This window comes from Melospiza melodia, chromosome 8, assembly GCF_035770615.1.
Source record: "Melospiza melodia melodia isolate bMelMel2 chromosome 8, bMelMel2.pri, whole genome shotgun sequence".
In the NCBI taxonomy this organism is placed as follows: domain Eukaryota; kingdom Metazoa; phylum Chordata; class Aves; order Passeriformes; family Passerellidae; genus Melospiza; species Melospiza melodia.
Window position 1 is genome coordinate 35,605,117 of NC_086201.1, and position 19,479 is coordinate 35,624,595.

Sequence of the window (19,479 nt, forward strand, 5' to 3'; positions counted from 1 at the left end):
CACAAGCTTTTGTTATCATTCTTTCCTATTCTGTTCTTAGCCAGCCTTCTGATGAAATCCTTTCTTCTATTCTTTTAGTATAGTTTTAATGTAATATATATCATAAAATAATAAATCAGCCTTCTGAAACATGGAGTCAGATCCTCGTCTCTTCCCTCATCCTCGGACCCCTGTGAACACGGTCACAGAATACCATGGCAATAATTCCTTTAATTGCTCTTTACCCATCTGCAATTCCTCCACCAAACCTTTCCAAAAGGCCCATTCACCCACAGACCCAGCAGAGGGGAGGGCTTACTCTTAGAGAGAAAATTTGCTTCTACAATTTCTGAGCAAGGCCAAGGGCTTCTGAAGGACTACTGTTGAGAAGGACTGAAGGACTGTTATTCAGAAATAAGAGGGTCATATCTTCCATGTATCCTGAGCTAACACACGGGAGGAATGTTTTGGAGGAAGAACAGAGTGGGCAGCAAGAGCAACCAGACCACAGCGCTGCCGATCCACACCTTGTGTTTGGGCTGTTTTTGTTTCCTTAATCCCCCCCTTGCCCTGTGATTACCTGGTCTAGCAAGGACTCCCGTTCGTCAATGAGCCTTTTCAGCCTGTCTGGAAGAGAAAAGGGAGAGTTCAGTGCTGACCGAGCGGCGGCGCGTCGGGAGCGCATCTGAGACACGAGGCTGGCCCGCTCAGGTTAGTGACTACTGATGGGGGGTTAGGGCACGTACCACAGCACACGAGGCCCAGCAGGGCTGGCAGGGGGCTGCAGCCAGGGCACTTAGGGCATTCTCACACAACATGCTTGTCCCAGCAGTAGCAGCAGCCAGCTGCATGCAAAGAGGCTAATCTTCTACGTTAGGTTAGCATGCAAGAACTCTAGGGTCAAGCACAACTGCAACACAAAATCTCACAGGTCTGGACAGTTTAACACAATGGCAATACTGTAAACACCTATAATCACATTCTCAGCACTTTTAACTCTTCCCTTCTTTCACATGGCAGTGACATTTTAGCTCCAATATTCTGACCAGAAAAAAAACATTTGCTCATCAAATGATTTGTGTTTCGAACGCGGCAGTCCGGTAAAACTCTGTTTTCTCTTCAGAGTCAATTCTCCAGGTCAAACATCAAGAATCAATGGACAACCTGCACCAACTGTTGTGCTACATTTGGACTTGGAAGTGCTACAGATCAGCACATGGATATGTGCAGCCCTTGTTTATAAAGTGCACTCTGCAGAATGAGACAGCTGGAAAAAAGAACTACAAAGTAAGCAAACAAATAACTTCATTTTTTCTGTCCCAATTAAGGGCTGCAGAATGTGAAAGCACATTTTCTTACCACCTAAATGAATAATTAACAAGCTCAGTTTGTTCAGGTACACCTCAGGCAGGAGTGCACTGCAACACCACATGGAAATACACTCATTAGGAGAGGATCTGTTGACCTCAGCTGGGTCTCACTGCAGGTTTGTTCAGCTGGCCTCCCTTGCCAGCAGTGCAGAGCTCAGGCTGTTCAGAGCTCAGCTCCACAGATGAGGTCTGGCCTGCTGATTAAATGGTTAAAAGCCACAGGTCACTCAAGAGAAATATCTTTTTGTAAACTTTAGGAAAGCAAGATAAATTACACATAAGAGCCTGGTGGGCTTTTACCAGGTAAATTCTGTTGATAAACAGACTTAAATATTTTTAAGAGCTTTAAAAATACCATTTCTTCTTTGTTGACAACTCCTGAACAGGCCAGTCTTGTGGTTCTCCCTTTTTCTTGTTAGCACATGCACTTAAAGGAAACCAAAAGTCTGTATTGAATCAAATCATGGTGAAAACTGTTCTCCCAATGGAAGTCCCTCTGTACAGCAGACATGTGCAGTCCATTAATGTGGTATGTCATTCCCCTGCTGGGAATACACACCCCCACACAGTCCCATTCCAGAACATGGAATAAAATCTTTACCTTGGCTTTTGATGCAATACCCAAATACAGATCTTAGCATGACATCCCAGTTCAGCAGATCTATGGATTAATTTTGAACCTCCTGAAGTCCTATTCTTTTTTTTCATCCATTTGTAACATTGTTACACCTGAGCATTGATATGAAAATAAAAAAAACCCAAACCAAATTATTTTGTAAATACCACCCACAAACAAAATTTTCAAATATAAACCCCTTTAAAATGATAAAACAATTTCACAGATCTATATGGGAAGGAAAGAAAACTTAAGACAAATTCTGCAAAAGATGGAAGATGTGGCAGAAAAATAAAGGTCAACGAAGAAAGCAAGAACAGCAAACAGGGTGGAGAAGCTTGGGCTCAAGAGATTGTGTTGGGATTTACAGGCCAGCAAAGACTGAGAAATGGAGTTCCAAGGACTGGGAAGAGAATCAAGACTGGTGCAGCAGGAAACCTTTAGGCTGCTTCAAAATTAGCCTGAACTTACTGAGTCCAAAAGGGCCAACTAACAATTTTGATCTGAAAACAATGTAGCGTGACTTTCATTAACACAAGCCCTGCTGTGGGGTGAAACCTGCCTGCCAGAAGAAAGGACACCTGTGCCAGCTTCCACTGAGGAAGCACACTGGCTCCCCCAAAGCCCTTTTCCTGCAAAGAGGATGCATTTTGGGGTGAACCTTCAAGTTTGGTTCACCTCCAGTTCTCCCTGCCCTTATTATGGACAGCTGTGCACCCCACTGGGGCGTGCAGACAGCAGGGTGTACCAGGTCAGGGAACAAATGAGTTTGCTAAAATTGCCATTCATATAGAAGAAAAGTTCTCTGCCTGTAGACATGAGGGTCTCTTGGGTTTCACTTATCTTAAACCCCCACATTAACACAGAAACTTACTCTGCAGGGTCACCTTAATTTTGCATTTAGGAGATATTTTTCCAACAAATCTGAGGACCTTGAGAACAGATGAGCAGGAAAGAACAGCTTATTGAATCCAGGACAGGAAGCAGCTAATTAAAATTCTCATCTGTAACAGTCATTATCCTTATTCTACATAGAAAGACAGCACAGTGAATAATGAGAGCGTGCCATTCACCTCAGCTAACTCTGGAAAGGTGATTCCCAGGGCACTCACTGCACCAGTTCGTGGCCTTCCCACACCAGAGTTTAACAGAGGGCTGAGGAGGAGATGGGGCCTGTGAGGGAGCAGGACAAGAGGGTGAGCATGGTGCTGACCAGTGCCTTGTGCCACACTTTCACATCCAGTGACTGCTCTCACTGCCTTGGCACTGCAGCTGACTTGAGGCATTGCTCACTCAGTGCTGCTCCACACGTTCCCAAATCAGCCACAGATCCTCCAGGTCTGTTTCCACTTGGAGGGGAGCATGGGATGGGAAGCAGCTGGTTTTACCTGCAGGATTTACATGAAGTGTGGCCCAGGGAGTAACAAACCCTGATGTAAATGAAAGGGGTAAACTGCTCTTGGAGGGTGGAAAGACATCCCATGGAATCCCAGCCCCAAGAACAGCCTGCAAGAATCAGAGCAGCTTGGGCAATACTCCCTTGTCACAGACATCTTTTATGAGAAATCCTTTTGCTAGAAATTTTCTCCCAAGAAGCTGTGAGGCCTCAGAAATGAAATGTAAACATTGATTACCTGCTGCTGTGGAATGCAACAGGTGGATCTGTGATTGCTCTCATGTGGTTGTTTATAATTAATGGCCAATCACAGCCCAGCTGGCTCAGACTGTCAGCTCAGTCACCAGATTTTATTATCATTCCATTCCTTTCTATTCCTTGCTAGCCTTCTGATGAAATACTTTCTTTTATTCTTTTAGTATAGTTTTAGTATATAAATTTCTTTTAATATTATATCATAAAATAATAAATCAGCCTTCTGAAACATGGAGTCAAGATTCTCATCTCTTCCCTCATCCTGGGACCCTTGCAAACACCACCACACTCCCTCTCCAGATCTGTCAGTTTATTTTGGATGATGAGAAAATGCTTTTCTGTGTTTCTCAGAAGAGGGGCACTGCCAGGGACAGCACAGGATTTGGAAGCACTGGCTTGCACTACTGATTTTGAGGGGGACAGGAGGACTGTTCTCTATAGTAAAGAATATATAAGCCAATACCTTTTCACTATTTATTCCCTTTTTTATCAAGTAAGTTTCTTGAGATATTGCTTTTGAGAGCATTTCAGGCTAGCTCTGATATGCACAAACCTGGGCCACAGCATTTAAGTGCCACTAGGTGATGCCCAGAAAACGCAGTGAGAATTTAGGGTTATTCTGGAAGACAGAAGTTTCATACTTGGATCACACACACACTCATTTTCAACATTCCAGGATGGATTTCTGGCACAGCAGGTACTCTGCACAGCCTCTCCATGTTCTTATTCCCAGTTACACTGGGAGTGGGATCAAAGCTGGTACTTGGACAGGTAAGACTGGAGGTGTTTCTGCTTTGAAAAGGAATTCTCTTAAAGATGCTGAGTTTTCTGAAGAGGAAAAACTAGTTAAAATCAGAAATGCACTCATAAGAAATAGAGGATAATGCCTAATTTAACTCTGATAGATCCATCCACAGTAGAGGTGAAGCCAGGTAAGAACATTTAATGATCTGTTGAAATCTACTTAACAATTAAAACCCACTTCCAACATTAAACCATATATTACTGTTGAGAGTATGGCAGAGCCAAATCTTTAAATAAACACTGCTTTTCACTGAATTTATTTATTATTCAATGAACTATTTAGAATATTACACGAACTACTCAGAGCTAAATCTTTAAATAAACACTGCTACATGCTAATAAGAAATGCTTACAAGATCTATGACTTTTTGGATTAGCATCTAGTGCAAACCCTTAGGAACAACTGCCAATACTTACAGGAACCACGGTGGATCTGCTGTAAGTTGGAGAGAAGCCACATGAAAGGAGTTACAGGGTTACAGACCTGTTAGAGCTCTACAGTTAAGGTGCCATCACATATTCAAGGTGCTCAAACCCCGAGGCTGCCCAGTCCTAGGGAGATGGCTCCTGTAGCTACGTGGCACAAGGCAATAAACTGAACAAAAGCTGCAGAAAAACGGGTGTTGAAATGACACAGGTTTAAATAACTCCTCGTGCAGGTTTAGAAACAGTGCTCTGGACAGGTGCTTTAAAGTATAAAATATGTTTATTTAAATTATATACAGCAGTACATTTGGATATACATGTTCAAATTTTGCAGTCTGTCTGTGCTCTGACAACTTTGTAACATCAACACAAATAAAACCTTCCATAGCCCACACCCCCCTCGATCTGCATTCCCTTGGGACATTCATTGCTTAACACATAAATGAATATTTATACATGCAAAACATGCTCTTCCTCCCAAGCACTAGCAGAGATGCAAGAGGAAATACAGCAAGGGAATCCAAGAGTTTAATTTATGCCAGCAATTCAAAGCAACCCAGCTTTTCCAAAAGGCACAGGGGGGCTAGTACACAAAACAACAGTCATCTTTGGTCTGATATCCAGCAAGAGTTAAGACGTGCAAAGTTATCTTCTTTCCAGAAGGAAAGAGATATGATTTGTTTCAGAGATAAAAACATTCTTTCAGAATCAGAGTTTGCAAAAAAAAATATATATATATAATGCAGTAAGCAAATGCAATTTTAAACAAAAATCTTCTTGGAAAAATAGATATTTTTTATATATTCATATCTAGACAGTACTTGATAGCAAACCTAAGCACACATTACAGTGTGTATTGACACTTTCTCTGGAAAAAAATAAAAACCCCATGTGAGACATGGTGTAAAAGGCCTATTGTGGTGCAAAGTGCCTAAATGAAGTAAACATGTAGATATTTATTCCTTTCATCAAACTAAGATCTGCTCCTTGTACTTTCTCCAAACTGTGTATTGCTCTTCCAAAGTGCTCAGATTAAGCAGATTCACAGTGATCTAACTATATTTTGGAATGTGACCATATAAGAAATACACACAAGGTGGAATGAAATGATCTTTTTTTTCTTCATATTAAAAAAAAATTAAGAGATTGGTTCATAGGCTTTAAGCATTCTGAAAGAAGTTTCACCATCAGTGATGGCTGATCTGCTGAGTTCCTTCATCAAGAGTTCATATACTTGCTGTAGATCTAAGTACAAGTAAGCATAATGTGCATAAGTTCACAAAGGCCCAATGTACATTCATGATATTGATCAACTAGGCTAGAATAATAAAAAATTCCTATAGAAATTCCCCAGGAGCAGCTATCCACACTAGAGGTACTTTAATTGCATAAAATAGTTTCAATAGTCAAGTTGTGAAGCTTCCTCATCAGGTGATAAGCTTTCAACCTGAGACACAGCAAAACTAAACCCACTCACAATTTCTTGTGGCTGGGTACAACAGTGAATAACTTAAAACTTGCATCGTTACCACATCCGTGCTTTATGCTGAGTCACCTACAAAGACAAAGCTCTCAGAGTATTCCAAGGTCTGATGTCTTGTGCAAAGTGCATGTTTGTGTCCTGGGACTGCTCACAGGGCATGGAACTCGTGCAGGTTTGAGATTCTGAACTCAGGAGATTGTACAGTCATCTCTGGATCTGCCCTTACTCCTTTTACCAACCTGCAGATCCTCCCTGCTTTCAGCCCTCTTAATGAAAGCACTTTCCAAATCCTGTTCCAAAACATCTCGATCCTGGAATTTTCCCACTTTACTAGAATCTGATACTTTGATTTCATCTTCCTCCTCATCAGCTTTCCCCAGTGCTTCCCCTTGCAAGCATCCTGTTTCTTCAGGCTCATCTTTCTTACGCTGCAGGGCTTCACCACCTTTGGTCAAGGCATCTTTGGTTTCCATTTTGTCTCTTCCCTCTCCAGCTTTGTCTGTGTGGGCAGTTTTTCCAACAGCACCATTTGCTCCATCACCCTCTTCTCCCTGTGCATCAGCTTTCTCTCCATCACATTTTCCATCAGATTCTAGTATTTGATTTGACTCTTCATCAAAATCAAATGCATCACCATCATCTTCCAGGCTTTCCTCTGCTTGGTCCTCCATTTTCACTTGTTCACTAATGTCATCCAGCACAGGTTTCTGTGGCAGGGAATTGCTTACATCTTCCTCCAATTTCACTTGTTCACTAATGTCATCCAGCACAGGATTCTGTGCCAGGGAATCATTTGCACCTTCCTCCAGTTTTACTTGTTCACTAATGTTTTCATCCTGCACGGGTTTCTGTGGCAGGGAATTATTTGCACCTTCCTGCACTTTTACTTGTTCACTAATGTCTTCATCCTGCACAGGCTTCTGTGCCAGGGAAACATTTGCACCTTCCTCCAATTTAACTTGTTCACTAATGTTTTCATCCTGCACAGCTTTCTGGGGCAGGGAAGTAATTACACCTTCCTCCAGTTTTACTTGTTCACCAATGTTTTCATCCTGCACAGGTTTCTGTTCCAGGGCATCATTTGCACCTTCCTCCAGTTTAACTTGTTCACTAATATTTTCATCCTGCACAGCTTTCTGTTCCAGGGAATCATTTGTACCTTCCTCCAGTTTAACTTGTTCACTAATCTTTTCATCCTGCACAGCTTTCTGGGGCAGGGAATTATTTGCACCTTCCTCCAGTTTTACTTGTTCACCAATGTTTTCATCCTGCACAGCTTTCTGGGGCAGGGAATTATTTACTCCTTCCTCCAATTTAACCTGTTCATTAATGTTTTCATCCTGCAAAGGCTTCTGTTCCAGGGAGGTAATTACACCTTCCTCCAGTTTAACTTGTTCACTAATGTTTTCATTCTGCACAAGTTTCTGTGCCAGGGAATTATCTGTCCCTTCCTCCAACTTAACCTGTTCACCAATGTTTTCATCCTGCACAGGTTTCTGTTCTAGGGAATCATTTACACCTTCCTCCAATTTAACTTGTTCACTAATCTTTTCATCCTGCACAACTTTCTGGGGCAGGGAATTATTTGCACCTTCCTCCAATTTAACTTGTTCACTAATCTTTTCATCCTGCACAGGTTTCTGTTCCAGGGCATCATTTGCACCTTCCTCAGAAGCAGATTCCCCACCAGGGTGGTCTGCAAGCTCTCGCTCATTTTCTTTCAGTGTTTCTTTACTGGCTTTGTTTTCAGTAGTTATAGTAACACCTACATCTGACTCCTCTTTAGATTCACCTTCTACTTGTTTAACCACCTTCTGCTCTTCACCCTCTAAAGGAACATTTTTCTCTCCCTCTGTACCTTCTGCTGTTTCTTCACTACCCCAACTTGTTTGAACCTCTGCCTTTGGATTCAGATCTTCTACCCATTCTGTCCTACTTTCCTGTCCTTCGCCAGCCTCATCTCCTGTTTCCAATTCTGACTCCTTAACTTTATCATCTAAAAGACTCGGGTCTGAATGGGTTTCCTGAGTGACCACCTCTCCCCCAACCTCTGTTCCTGGCTGTGCCTGCTGCAGCTCACCTCCCTTTCCCTCAGGAATGGAGCCTCCTGCCTCCACAGACACCACACCTTGCTTGTCTGTTCCAGCAGAACCTGAACACTCCTCCAGCTCTTCCATCAGCTCTTCCTTCTGTCCATCCTTCTCAGCTGTAGCAGTTTCATCTTCAGTTTTACCTTGTGTACCTGGTTCCTCTGGGGATGCTGAAGCACTGTCCTGTGAAGAATCTGGCTGGATCAATGCCTGATGTTCTCTACCTTCCTTTCCAAGTGGCTCTGCTGGGACATCCCTTTCACATGGCTCTGTCCCCTCCAAACCCACAGACTCATCTTCCCTCGGCTGACCCTGAACTGTGTTCCCAACCTCATCTTCTTCTTCAGCTCTGTCACCTGCTGTTTTATCACTTCTCCCATCAGTGCAGTCAACAAACTTTTCCTCCAAGACATTTGCAACCTTGTTTTCAGCACTTTCTTCTGAGCGCTGGGGTTCCTCTGGAGTGGAACTCTCCACATTTCCCTCTTCCCTAAGCAAGCCTGCCACTGCTCCCTCAGGTAGCCCTGCCTGGTTAGAAACCAACTCACTGCCCTCACTTGTACTGTCAGACCCTTCATCCATTTCATCATCACTCAGGGCATGGCTGGTTTCAAGATCCTCTTGTTCTTCCTGGCTGGGTGCAGCTTCTCCCAGCTGCTGCTCTGTGCCTGAGTCACAGAACATTTCCTGAGGAGTCTCAAAAATCGGGTGGCCTTGCAGAGAGCCCAGCTCCAGGTTCTCATTTGTCCTTGCACTCAAGTCATGGTGTTCAGCCTGTGTACTCTCAGGCTGCTGGGCTGCTGTGCCCCTGGGCTCTGTGACCTTTCTCAAGCCATCTGTGTCACTGTCACTGTTTGAAGAAGTGCTCCCTGACACAGGTTCTGGGAGGCTTTGGGCTTGCTCTGCAAACCTACTCTCTGGTACCATCACTGCTGGCAGGGCGTCCCGTTCTTCAACCATTTGTTCTGCCTTTGCATTTTCAGCAGCATGCAATGTCTGTACTTCCTCCTCAGATTCCTCTTTGTGTTCCTCATGCTCAGAATTCTGCAAGATTTCTCTTTTCCCCACATCCTCCAAAATCTCATTTTTCATCTCCACTTCCTTGGCTTTGCCTAAAAGACCATTGAGAAAGTTGAGGGGGCCACACCACAGCACTTACCTCCCCACTCAAAACCCAAAAGACAGAATGAGAAGAGCAGGTTAATAAAAGATCAGCTTTTGCCAATTTTGTGAGGCAAAGCAGCAATTGAATTAGTAAGGATCCAGGGGGCTTGATCAGTGAAACTCACCACCACCCTCTCAAAGCAAGAAGTCTCAGGTGCTGGCTCGTGTTTTGGTAAGGGAGGAGATTTTTGCTCCTGGCTGTGGGGATGACAGCTCTGGTAGAGGAGATCAGCTGGTTGAAGCAGTGCAATTTAACAGCAACACCTGCAGATGTACCTCTAAGGACTGCTCTTCCTCAGCAATTTTCTCTGCAGCCTTAACCCTGACACCCCTCTATCCGTGCAGGAGTCTGATGCCGTTACAATGGAATCATGAAGGATTATTCAGTAATATTTTGCTTTTAAAATCTCAAGACAGGCATCATCAGTGCCTGATGACAGACACTGAATGTAAAATCTGATTGGCAAGGGAATAGTTTGGCTGTTCAGACCTCCCAGCACAGATCAAAGCTCAGGTAACCTGTGCCCCTTATTTCAGCCACCCAAAGGGGTGGAGACTTCTGTGGGTTTTTGAAGGTTATTTTTGTTGTAACACTTTTCCTTCAATTTATATTTAAAAGCAACAGATATTAAAACAATAGTGTTGTTAGTTTTTGGGTCTATGCTGTACCTATTCTGAAAAAAGAAACCCCAGGATTAAGAGATGTAGAAAACATATTACATTTAAAAATACACCCTTACCTTGGTTTTTGGTGTTCCACATTGTTTCCACACAGAAACTGAGTGAGGAAAAAGCAGCCAAAAGCTCAAAGCAAGAGAACCTGCACTTGCAACAATTGGCTGCCTGCAGCTATTTATTAGTATGTTCATTTAGAACAAAAAAAAAAAATCCAACAAAGCAAAAATATTACTTTATTTCCTTACACTAGTACAATAGTTCTCTAATAAATTCAACACATAAAAGCATAAAGAGGTTTTGCCAACCAGATTTCTCCTTCCTAACGCTGTCAAATTCAAAGGATGTAATTGAAGTGTCAATGTAACAAGTAAAAACACAGAAGTGTTAATTTTAAGTGTTCAATAGCACAGGAACAAAGAATTTATCCTTTGGTGTGCTCTGGCAGAGCCCAGCACTGTTGTTCAAGCAGACACAGTTCTCAGGGATATCAATGAACCAACATACAAGCTCTTGATAGAAAACTAAAATGCCTTTTTTCCCTGAATATTTAATATTATCATGTGCTGAAAAACACTGAGCAGCAGTAGGATTACCCTGGGACAATTTTCCAGTTCAGAGTGTAAATGGCAACGCGAATGACTGCTACTTATCTGTAACGTCCTATTTGCATTCCCATCCTGTGTCACCTTGCAGGGGAGGTGCAGTCTGCTGCTGGAGGAGGCTGCAGGACACACTGGGAGCGCTAATCAACACGAAGGAAGCAGGGAAATGCACAGGGAGTGACTGGACAAGGAGCATGCTGCGTGCTGTTAATCGTCCCACCAACAACTGCCCCGTCCAAGCAGAGGTGGATGAATGAAGGACAGACAGGCAGGAGGGGCTGAGAGAACACACAGCACTTACCTAGCATGCCCTCCCCTCCTGTCTTTAATGCCTGAGTGGTGCCTGGGGCACTTCGGGGAGAATCCAAGTGTCCTTCGTTATCCAGAATGTCTGATGTGTCCCCGTTGGTGGCTACATCAGAGTCTGGGATTATTCCATGTTTCTGTGGGAAGCAAAAGCAAAGCTTTAGAGCCTGCTGCTCAGCAAGGGAAGGACTGTCAAGTGCTCTTGTCCAAGATACTCTGAATAAACAATTGCTTCAATCATTCCATTAAACGTGGCTGGGAGTCAGGAAGGAGAACAGATATTGCAGCTCTCAGTTCAGCCATTCTGACAGAAAGCATGTGATCCCAGCTGTTTTGTTTTTTTTTTTATTTTTAACATAAATCTGCATAAGATGTTCCTCAGAAAAGTGTCTCCTACAAAAACAACTTTGATACTCCAGTCTACACTAAGAACTCACAATCAATAGCAGGGGAAAAGACTTCATACAGAAAATCCCTGAAATGGCAATTTATAGGCAACATGAAAATTGAGTTACTGCTACTGAGCTAGATCTAATATTTCTGCACAAATGTACAGGGGAAAAAGGTCAGCAGGTGAATATAAATTTATTTTATTCCTCTTGCATACCTTCAGTTGCTCCTTCAGCACAAGCACTTCGTCTCTAAGGTCATCCCGCTCACTCCTTATGGAATCAAAGAAATCTTTCTGCCTCTCTAGTGCCTGAGTTCCCAACACAGACAGAGCAGATGTGAAGAAAGGAGGAAGGGAGACAAGTAAAGGCCATGAAAAGCAAATGTAGACAAGAATGAGCAGATTTAAGATATTCAGGGGATGGAAGGGACACAGATGAAAAAGGTCGAGTTTACAGATTATAGGGCTGAGTTTGCATACAGAGAGAGACACCTCAAATCCAAGAAAGCTTCCTCAGTAACCAAGAATTCCTGCCAAAGACATTCAGAACCCAATTCTTCACTGGGGATCCTTCAAATGAGGGTCCAGTTTTTATTCTTATCTGCTAGACAAACTGATCCAAACCCACATTGCTTCAGCATGCACACTGAAGACTCCATGTCATTCCCATGTGGACATAGAAATAGGCCCACTGGATTTCAGGAGTTTTTTTATTTTACATTTTAATTAATTTGAAAGCTGCCATTAAGCCATCCTTAGTCTGGGATGCACCATGTGCAAATGCATATTTTGCTACTGAACTTCCCCCTCCCAGTATTTCTATCTAAGTACAAATAGACCAATAAAAAAAAAATTAGGCAATTTTCAGTTTCAAGCTGCTACAAATTATTGGACATCACAAACACGGGCAAGCTGCCAGATTTCTTTCTCCTGCTTTCTTCAGGAAGCCTTTCAGTGTTCAGCTGGAAAAGAAAACCAGAGTGACTTTCCATGTGGCCTTGATATGAGGTGGTGGGAAGGGATGAGAAGCAAGGGAGACTTTCATCCCAACCTCCTATAAATAGCTCCATTACCTCTTTATCCCACTCCAGTTTCTGCTCAGTCTGCAGATTGAATCTGAACGAGAGAAAACTCAGTGCTGATGGAATTGCATTATAAATAGCACTTCCTTTCCCCATATGGCAAATGCAAATGGTGCAGCACAGCAAATCAATTGCCCTTGGTTTGAAAGCAGAGCAGCTGCTAGGTTTTCCTTGGATTTTAAGGTACTACTGGCCAAAGACAACACTTGCTATTTGCTACTACACTGGCAACACCATAGGACAGCCACAGCAAGCAAAGGCACTACAGAGGGGTTTTACAAAAGCAGGACCAGTGTCACTTGGAACACATTGCAGGGGTTGACAAGTCCTACCCCTATTTTTTTGTCTTTCCACTCTATTGTCTCCTGGAGATCAGAAATTTCCCTGACATAGCTCTGCTGTTTCTGTTGCAGCTGTTGGATTTCCTGAGGGGCAGGAGCAAAACAAGAAGACAGAAAGCAGGTAACAGGTTAACAAGGAAGGCCAAGATTGCAGTGATGCCAAAGAATGAAAAAAGTCAGGTGCTAAAGTAATTGAGTAACTCCAATGCACAGCTCCTGACATCCCAACTGAACCTGTGCTCCTGAAGACAATCTTGTTATCCACAACATCACTTAAAACAAGTTACTGTTCTTGTATTTTCCAGTTCTGTTATTTTCCTCTGCATCTCCACAAACAGCTGTCCAAAATGCAATACTTAGGAAGAATAAGGTAATACTTAGGAAAGTACTATTTGCATTAGTCAGATCTGAACCTGTTTGGCCTGAAACACTAATATTTCTTCTGGTGAGAAACTTGAATAGGGAATAAAATTCTTCAAGCCTCACATTCTCCACTCTACTGCTGCTTGGGAATGTACCAATCAAAGAAGCCATTAAAAGAAAAAACCAGTTACTTACTGCAAGCATTTCTTCTCTCTGCTTCAAAGCCTCTTTGATTTCCATGAACTGAAACTGCAATATGCTATGAGCGTGCTTCTCCCTCTCAAATTCCTGTGAATAATGAAATATTCACAAGATTAATATTAATCAAAAATAGCATCCCATCAAAAAGAGGAAAATAAGCCCAAACACAAAGAAAATGCTTACTGCAATGTAATTCATGAATATCCCTCTAATCACAATCCCACAAGAGTGCAATTTTTAACGAGTTTGTCCTTTTTCCAAGATGCTATTATTGCACCAAATATAGAAGTGGCAGACATCATTTAGCCCATTTCACAAGCTGAGCAGCAGGCTGAAGAGCTTTTACACTCCACTCCTTCAGACTGCACAGATGAATGGATGGCAATTTAACCCACTCTTCCCACATGGCCATGAACTGAAAGTTAGCTGGACTTTTATTTAAAAAGAGAAAAAACCACACAGTATCTTTCAGGAACTGTGTTTTGAAGTGGAGTATAGTGAAATGCCCCAAGCTACAAGAAGGCAGTTCTGAAAACATAAGCCTCAGTTTTATTATTTAACACCAAATCACTGCCAGCTGCTGAATTAATGTAAAACTTAATTCAACATTTAACCACCACTGAACTGCACAACCCTCCCACAGGCTGCCTGGAGACAGCACCTTTGGGTGCAAAACTGCTCCAGAAATCCCTATGGACAAACCCCATGAATTTACTTTGGAGATGGAATATAAAAGGAGATGTGATAATATCAATATAGCCTTTACCAGCCAGAACCTTTCTCCCCTTCTTCAGAAATGGCTTAGGGAAAATTCTCATTTGTATGACCACAAATTGGTATTTCACTTAATACTGATTAAACCAGTAATGCAAAATATTGAATAATAATTTAGCTGCCTCCTCCCAAAGATCTCTACCCCCCTCCAAATCTCTCCCTGTTTTTTCCCCATGCCAGAGCTCTTTACATACTTTACTTTTCTCTTCATATTGCCTCCTGGATTCTGCCAGCTGCTCCTCTAACTCTAGGAGTGCATCCTTCAGGGTGTCCACTTGGTACATGAAATTGGTTTTCTCGTTGTCCAGCTGAGCATTTGACACCATAGCCTTCTTGTATTTCTCCTCAACTTCAGCCAGAGAGTCCTGCAGGGAAAAAGCAGCTCGGTCAGAGCCAGAAATAAAGGAGGACACTCTGCCAACCCAGGACCTTCAGTGAGGAAATAAAGCACCAAAATTTGCCCAGGAAAGCAGCACAAATCCTGTGCTGGAGGCTCCCAGCTGTCCCAAGGTGAGGAAAACCTGCCCAGTCCCCATCAGGGTTGTGCTGCCAAGCAAGCAGCCTTACCTCAGCACGGATCCAGCGCTTCCTGAGCTCTGCTGCTGCAGCTCCTGCCTTCCTGCTCTCCCTCCTTCTCCCTCCTCCCCCTGCCCCTGCACACTGGCAGCTCTAAGCTGCTGCTCAAGATGGCAAGTTGTTTTGGTTTTTTTTTTTTTTTTTATTTTTAAAGGTGAACTGGCCTTGATTAAAATCACTTTGGATGATTTGAGCCTGAAATTCAGGCAGCTTGACGGCCACTTCACAGTAATTTCAGAGATCCTTGCAATGTGGGAATCCTCAATACTGACTCAGGATTCACTGTGACAGAGAAAGGTGCAGCTTTTGTGGCCTGATGTGTCATTTCCCACATCACATCCCTTCTCTACAAATTTACTCTCTAAGATACAATTCCCTGTATCCAGAAAACCCCTTCTGCCAGCTTGACCTGAATATAAGATACTGAGACATTTATAACAACAAATAAAGATTAGCATAATTTTTCATTTATGCAAACTTTGCCCTACTTGATTTTAATAAAGAAATAAGAGTTATAGAAACAAAGAGTCATGTAAACAAAGGAGTGTAAATGTGCAAACAAGGAGAACACACGTGTCAACATTTTAGTTTACAGATCAAACAATTTCTCATGGAACTTGTGTAATTTTAATTATTTCAACTGAAGTATGGGTGAGTTTCATATACTTTCTTTTCCAGCTGGTAATAGAACTAAGGATGACAGTGGCAAAATCTAAATCAGTTTAACTGACATTTTTATTAACAAATAAGATAATTTCTCTTTTAGGATATGAATTTGTCCAGTTCCAAATGTTTGACTGTGTTTTGGGGCACTTTCCAGCTCCAGATGAGAAATGGCAAGCACAGGAAAGGCACCAGGATTTGGAAAGCCCGGAAAGGAGCTGGAAAGGAAGTATATGCAAGGAAGAAGTTAAGGAAGTTCTGCTCCACTCCTTCAGCATGCAATGTTTTTGGTGTCTTAGCATCAAACAGTGCAGCTTAGGTCCAAATCACCCCAAAAGGTGATTTGGGGTTATTTGGACCTAAGTCTAACCCAACAGTCTAAGGGACATGGATTGAATATTTTTATGCAGTGTGATTATTTTGCTTTATCTGCTACTCAGTGACCACAGAGAAAACCAAAATTTTACTAAAAAAGGGATTAACTACCGCTGCTTTCATAAAACTCACTTAAAATGGCAACACCTTCATCTGTCAGCACTGAGCTGATGACACAATCAGCAATTAATGCTGGCAAATGTTGAATTTATCTATTTGCCTTTTCCAAAAAGCCGCAGCTTGTGGCACTGCTCACTTAGGAGGTGGGTAGAACATGGATGTACAAGTTGGTTGTTGTATTTATGTTGTATTTATAAACAAAAAAAAAATTTTGTTTATACAAAATGCATTTATGGCTTCATGGAAGCAGTAAGAGCTTCACCATTCCTTCTTGATGTTAAATGAAGTGGCTTTGATAAATGGAGTTTTGTTGCAAGAATTGTTTAAGGGGAAACCAGAATGAGACCTCACATGGCCTTATAAAAATAAAAACAGACAAGGTTCTAAACTCATATTTGTTTTTAGTACTGTAGGAGATGAGTTCTAGTTCATCTCCCAATACTGGATTAGGAAACAATATAAAAAAAAACCCAAATAATTTTAATTTGCTACATATATTTTATATGGTATATTTGCTATATACATTTTATTTATATATATATTTATTTATACATATATATTTTATTTATACATATTTTATTTTTATATTTTTATTTATATATTTTATAATTTCCTATATATTATGTAGTATATTTGATATATACAATTTATTTATTTCTATATATTTATTTCTATATATTTTATTTCTATATATTTATTTCTATATATTTTATAATTTGCTATATATATTTTATATTTTATATAGCTTCATGGATTAGGAAACTATATTAAAAAAACTCCAAATAATTTTAATTTGCTATATATATTTTATATAGTATATTTGATACATACATTTTATTTATATATATTTTATTTATATATATATTATTTATATATTTTTATTTATATATACTTTATAATTTGCTATATATATTATATAGTATATTTGCTATATACAATTTATTTATTTATATATATTTATTTATATATTTTTATTTCTATATATTTATTTATATATATTTTATAATTTGCTATATATATTTTATATTTTATATAGTTTCCTGGATTAGGAAACTATATTAGAAAAACACCAAATAATTTTAATTTGCTATATATATTTTATATAGTATATTTGCTATATACATTTTATTTACATATATATTTATTTATACATATATATTTTATTTATATATATTTTATTTATGTATATTTTATAATTTGCTTTATATATTTTATATTTTATATGGTTTCCTGGATTAGGAAACTATATTAAAAAAACTCCAAATAATTTTAATTTGCTATATATATTTTATATAGTATATTTGCTACATACATTTTATTTATATATATTTTATTTATATATATATATTATTTATATATTCTTATTTATATATACTTTATAATTTGCTATATAAATTATATAGTATATTTGCTATATACAATTTATTTATTTATATATATTTATTTATATATTTTTATTTCTATATATTTATTTATATATATTTTATAATTTGCTTTTTATATTTTATATAGTTTCCTGGATTAGGAAACTATATTGGAAAAACACCAAATATTTTTAATTTGCTATATATATTTTATATAGTATATTTGCTATATACATTTTATTTACATATATATTTATTTATACATATATATTTTATTTATATATATTTTATTTATATATATTTTATAATTTGCTTTATATATTTTATATTTTATATAGCTTCCTGGATTAGGAAACTATATTAAAAAAACTCCAAATAATTTTAATTTGCTATATATATTTTATATAGTATATTTGCTACATACATTTTATTTATATATATTTTATTTATATATATATTATATATATATTTTTATTTATATATACTTTATAATTTGCTATATATATTATATAGTATATTTGCTATATACAATTTATTTATTTATATATATATATTTATATATTTTTATTTCTATACATTTATTTATATATATTTTATAATTTGCTATATATATTTTATATTTTATATAGTTTCCTGGATTAGGAAACTATATTAGAAAAACACCAAATATTTTTAATTTGCTATATATATTTTATATAGTATATTTGCTATATACATTTTATTTACATATATATTTATTTTTATATATATATTTTATTTATATATATTTTATTTATATATATTTTATAATTTGCTTTATATATTTTATATTTTATATAGCTTCCTGGGTTAGGAAACTATATTAAAAAAACTCCAAATAATTTTAATTTGCTATATATATTTTATATAGTATATTTGCTACATACATTTTATTTATATATATTTTATTTATATATATATTATTTATATATTTTTATTTATATATACTTTATAATTTGCTATATATATAATATAGTATATTTGCTATATACAATTTATTTATTTATATATATTTATTTATATATTTTTACTTCTATATATTTATTTATATATATTTTATAATTTGCTATATATATTTTATATTTTATATAGTTTCCTGGATTAGGAAACTATATTAGAAAAACACCAAATAATTTTAATTTGCTATATATATTTTATATAGTATATTTGCTATATAAATTTTATTTATATATATTTTATTTATATATATTTTAATTTATATATATTTATTTATATATATTTTATAATTTGCTATATATATTTTATATAGTATATTTGCTATATACATTTTATTTATATATAATTTATTTATATATATTTTAATTTATATATTTTTATTTATATATATTTTATAATTTGCTATATATATTATATAGTACATTTGCTATATACAATTTATTTATTTCTATGTATTTATTTATATATTTTTTATTTCTATATATTTATTTATATATATTTTATAATTTGCTATATATATTTTATATTTTATATAGTTTCTTGGATTAGGAAACTATATTAGAAAAGCACCAAGTAATTTTAATTTGCTATATATATTTTATATAGTATATTTGCTATATACATTTTATTTATATATATATTCATTTATACATGTATATTTTATTTATATATATTTTATTTTTATATTTTTATTTATATATTTTATAATTTGCTATATATTTTGTAGTATATTTGATATATACAATTTATTTATTTCTATATATTTGTTTATATATTTTTATGTCTATATATTTATTTATATATATTTTATAATTTGCTATATATATTTTATATAGTATATTTGCTACATACATTTTATGTTTTTATATATATTTATTTATTTTTATATATATATTGTATTTATATATATTATTTATAGATATTTTATAATTTGCTATACATATATTATGTAGTATATTTGCTATATACATTTTATTTATATATATTATTTATATGTATTTTATTTAGATATTTTTATTTATATATACTTTATAATTTGCTATATATATTTTATATAGTATATTTGTTATATACATTTTACTTTT

At 37.5% G+C, this 19,479-nt stretch overlaps 1 protein-coding gene across 14 annotated transcripts in view; it reads right to left on the minus strand.

Annotated features, from left to right (window-relative positions):
* The window catches only part of LRRFIP1 (LRR binding FLII interacting protein 1), a 112,784-nt gene that overhangs the window by 6,332 nt on the left and 86,973 nt on the right, over positions 1–19,479 (minus strand). For 8 of the 14 annotated variants that reach the window (XM_063162681.1, XM_063162680.1, XM_063162679.1 and 5 more), the window contains 6 exons: positions 14,516–14,686; positions 13,542–13,634; positions 12,975–13,067; positions 11,777–11,869; positions 11,165–11,306; positions 5,108–9,531 (listed from right to left, as the gene is read on the minus strand). In XM_063162681.1, the coding sequence (XP_063018751.1) occupies positions 6,518–9,531; positions 11,165–11,306; positions 11,777–11,869; positions 12,975–13,067; positions 13,542–13,634; positions 14,516–14,686 (3,606 nt within the window). In that variant the 3' untranslated portion in view covers positions 5,108–6,517. Of the gene's footprint in view, positions 1–559; positions 607–5,107; positions 9,532–11,164; positions 11,307–11,776; positions 11,870–12,974; positions 13,068–13,541; positions 13,635–14,515; positions 14,687–19,479 lie in introns of those variants that run through there. The other 6 variants (XM_063162685.1, XM_063162684.1, XM_063162678.1 and 3 more) reach the window with 4 other exon arrangements.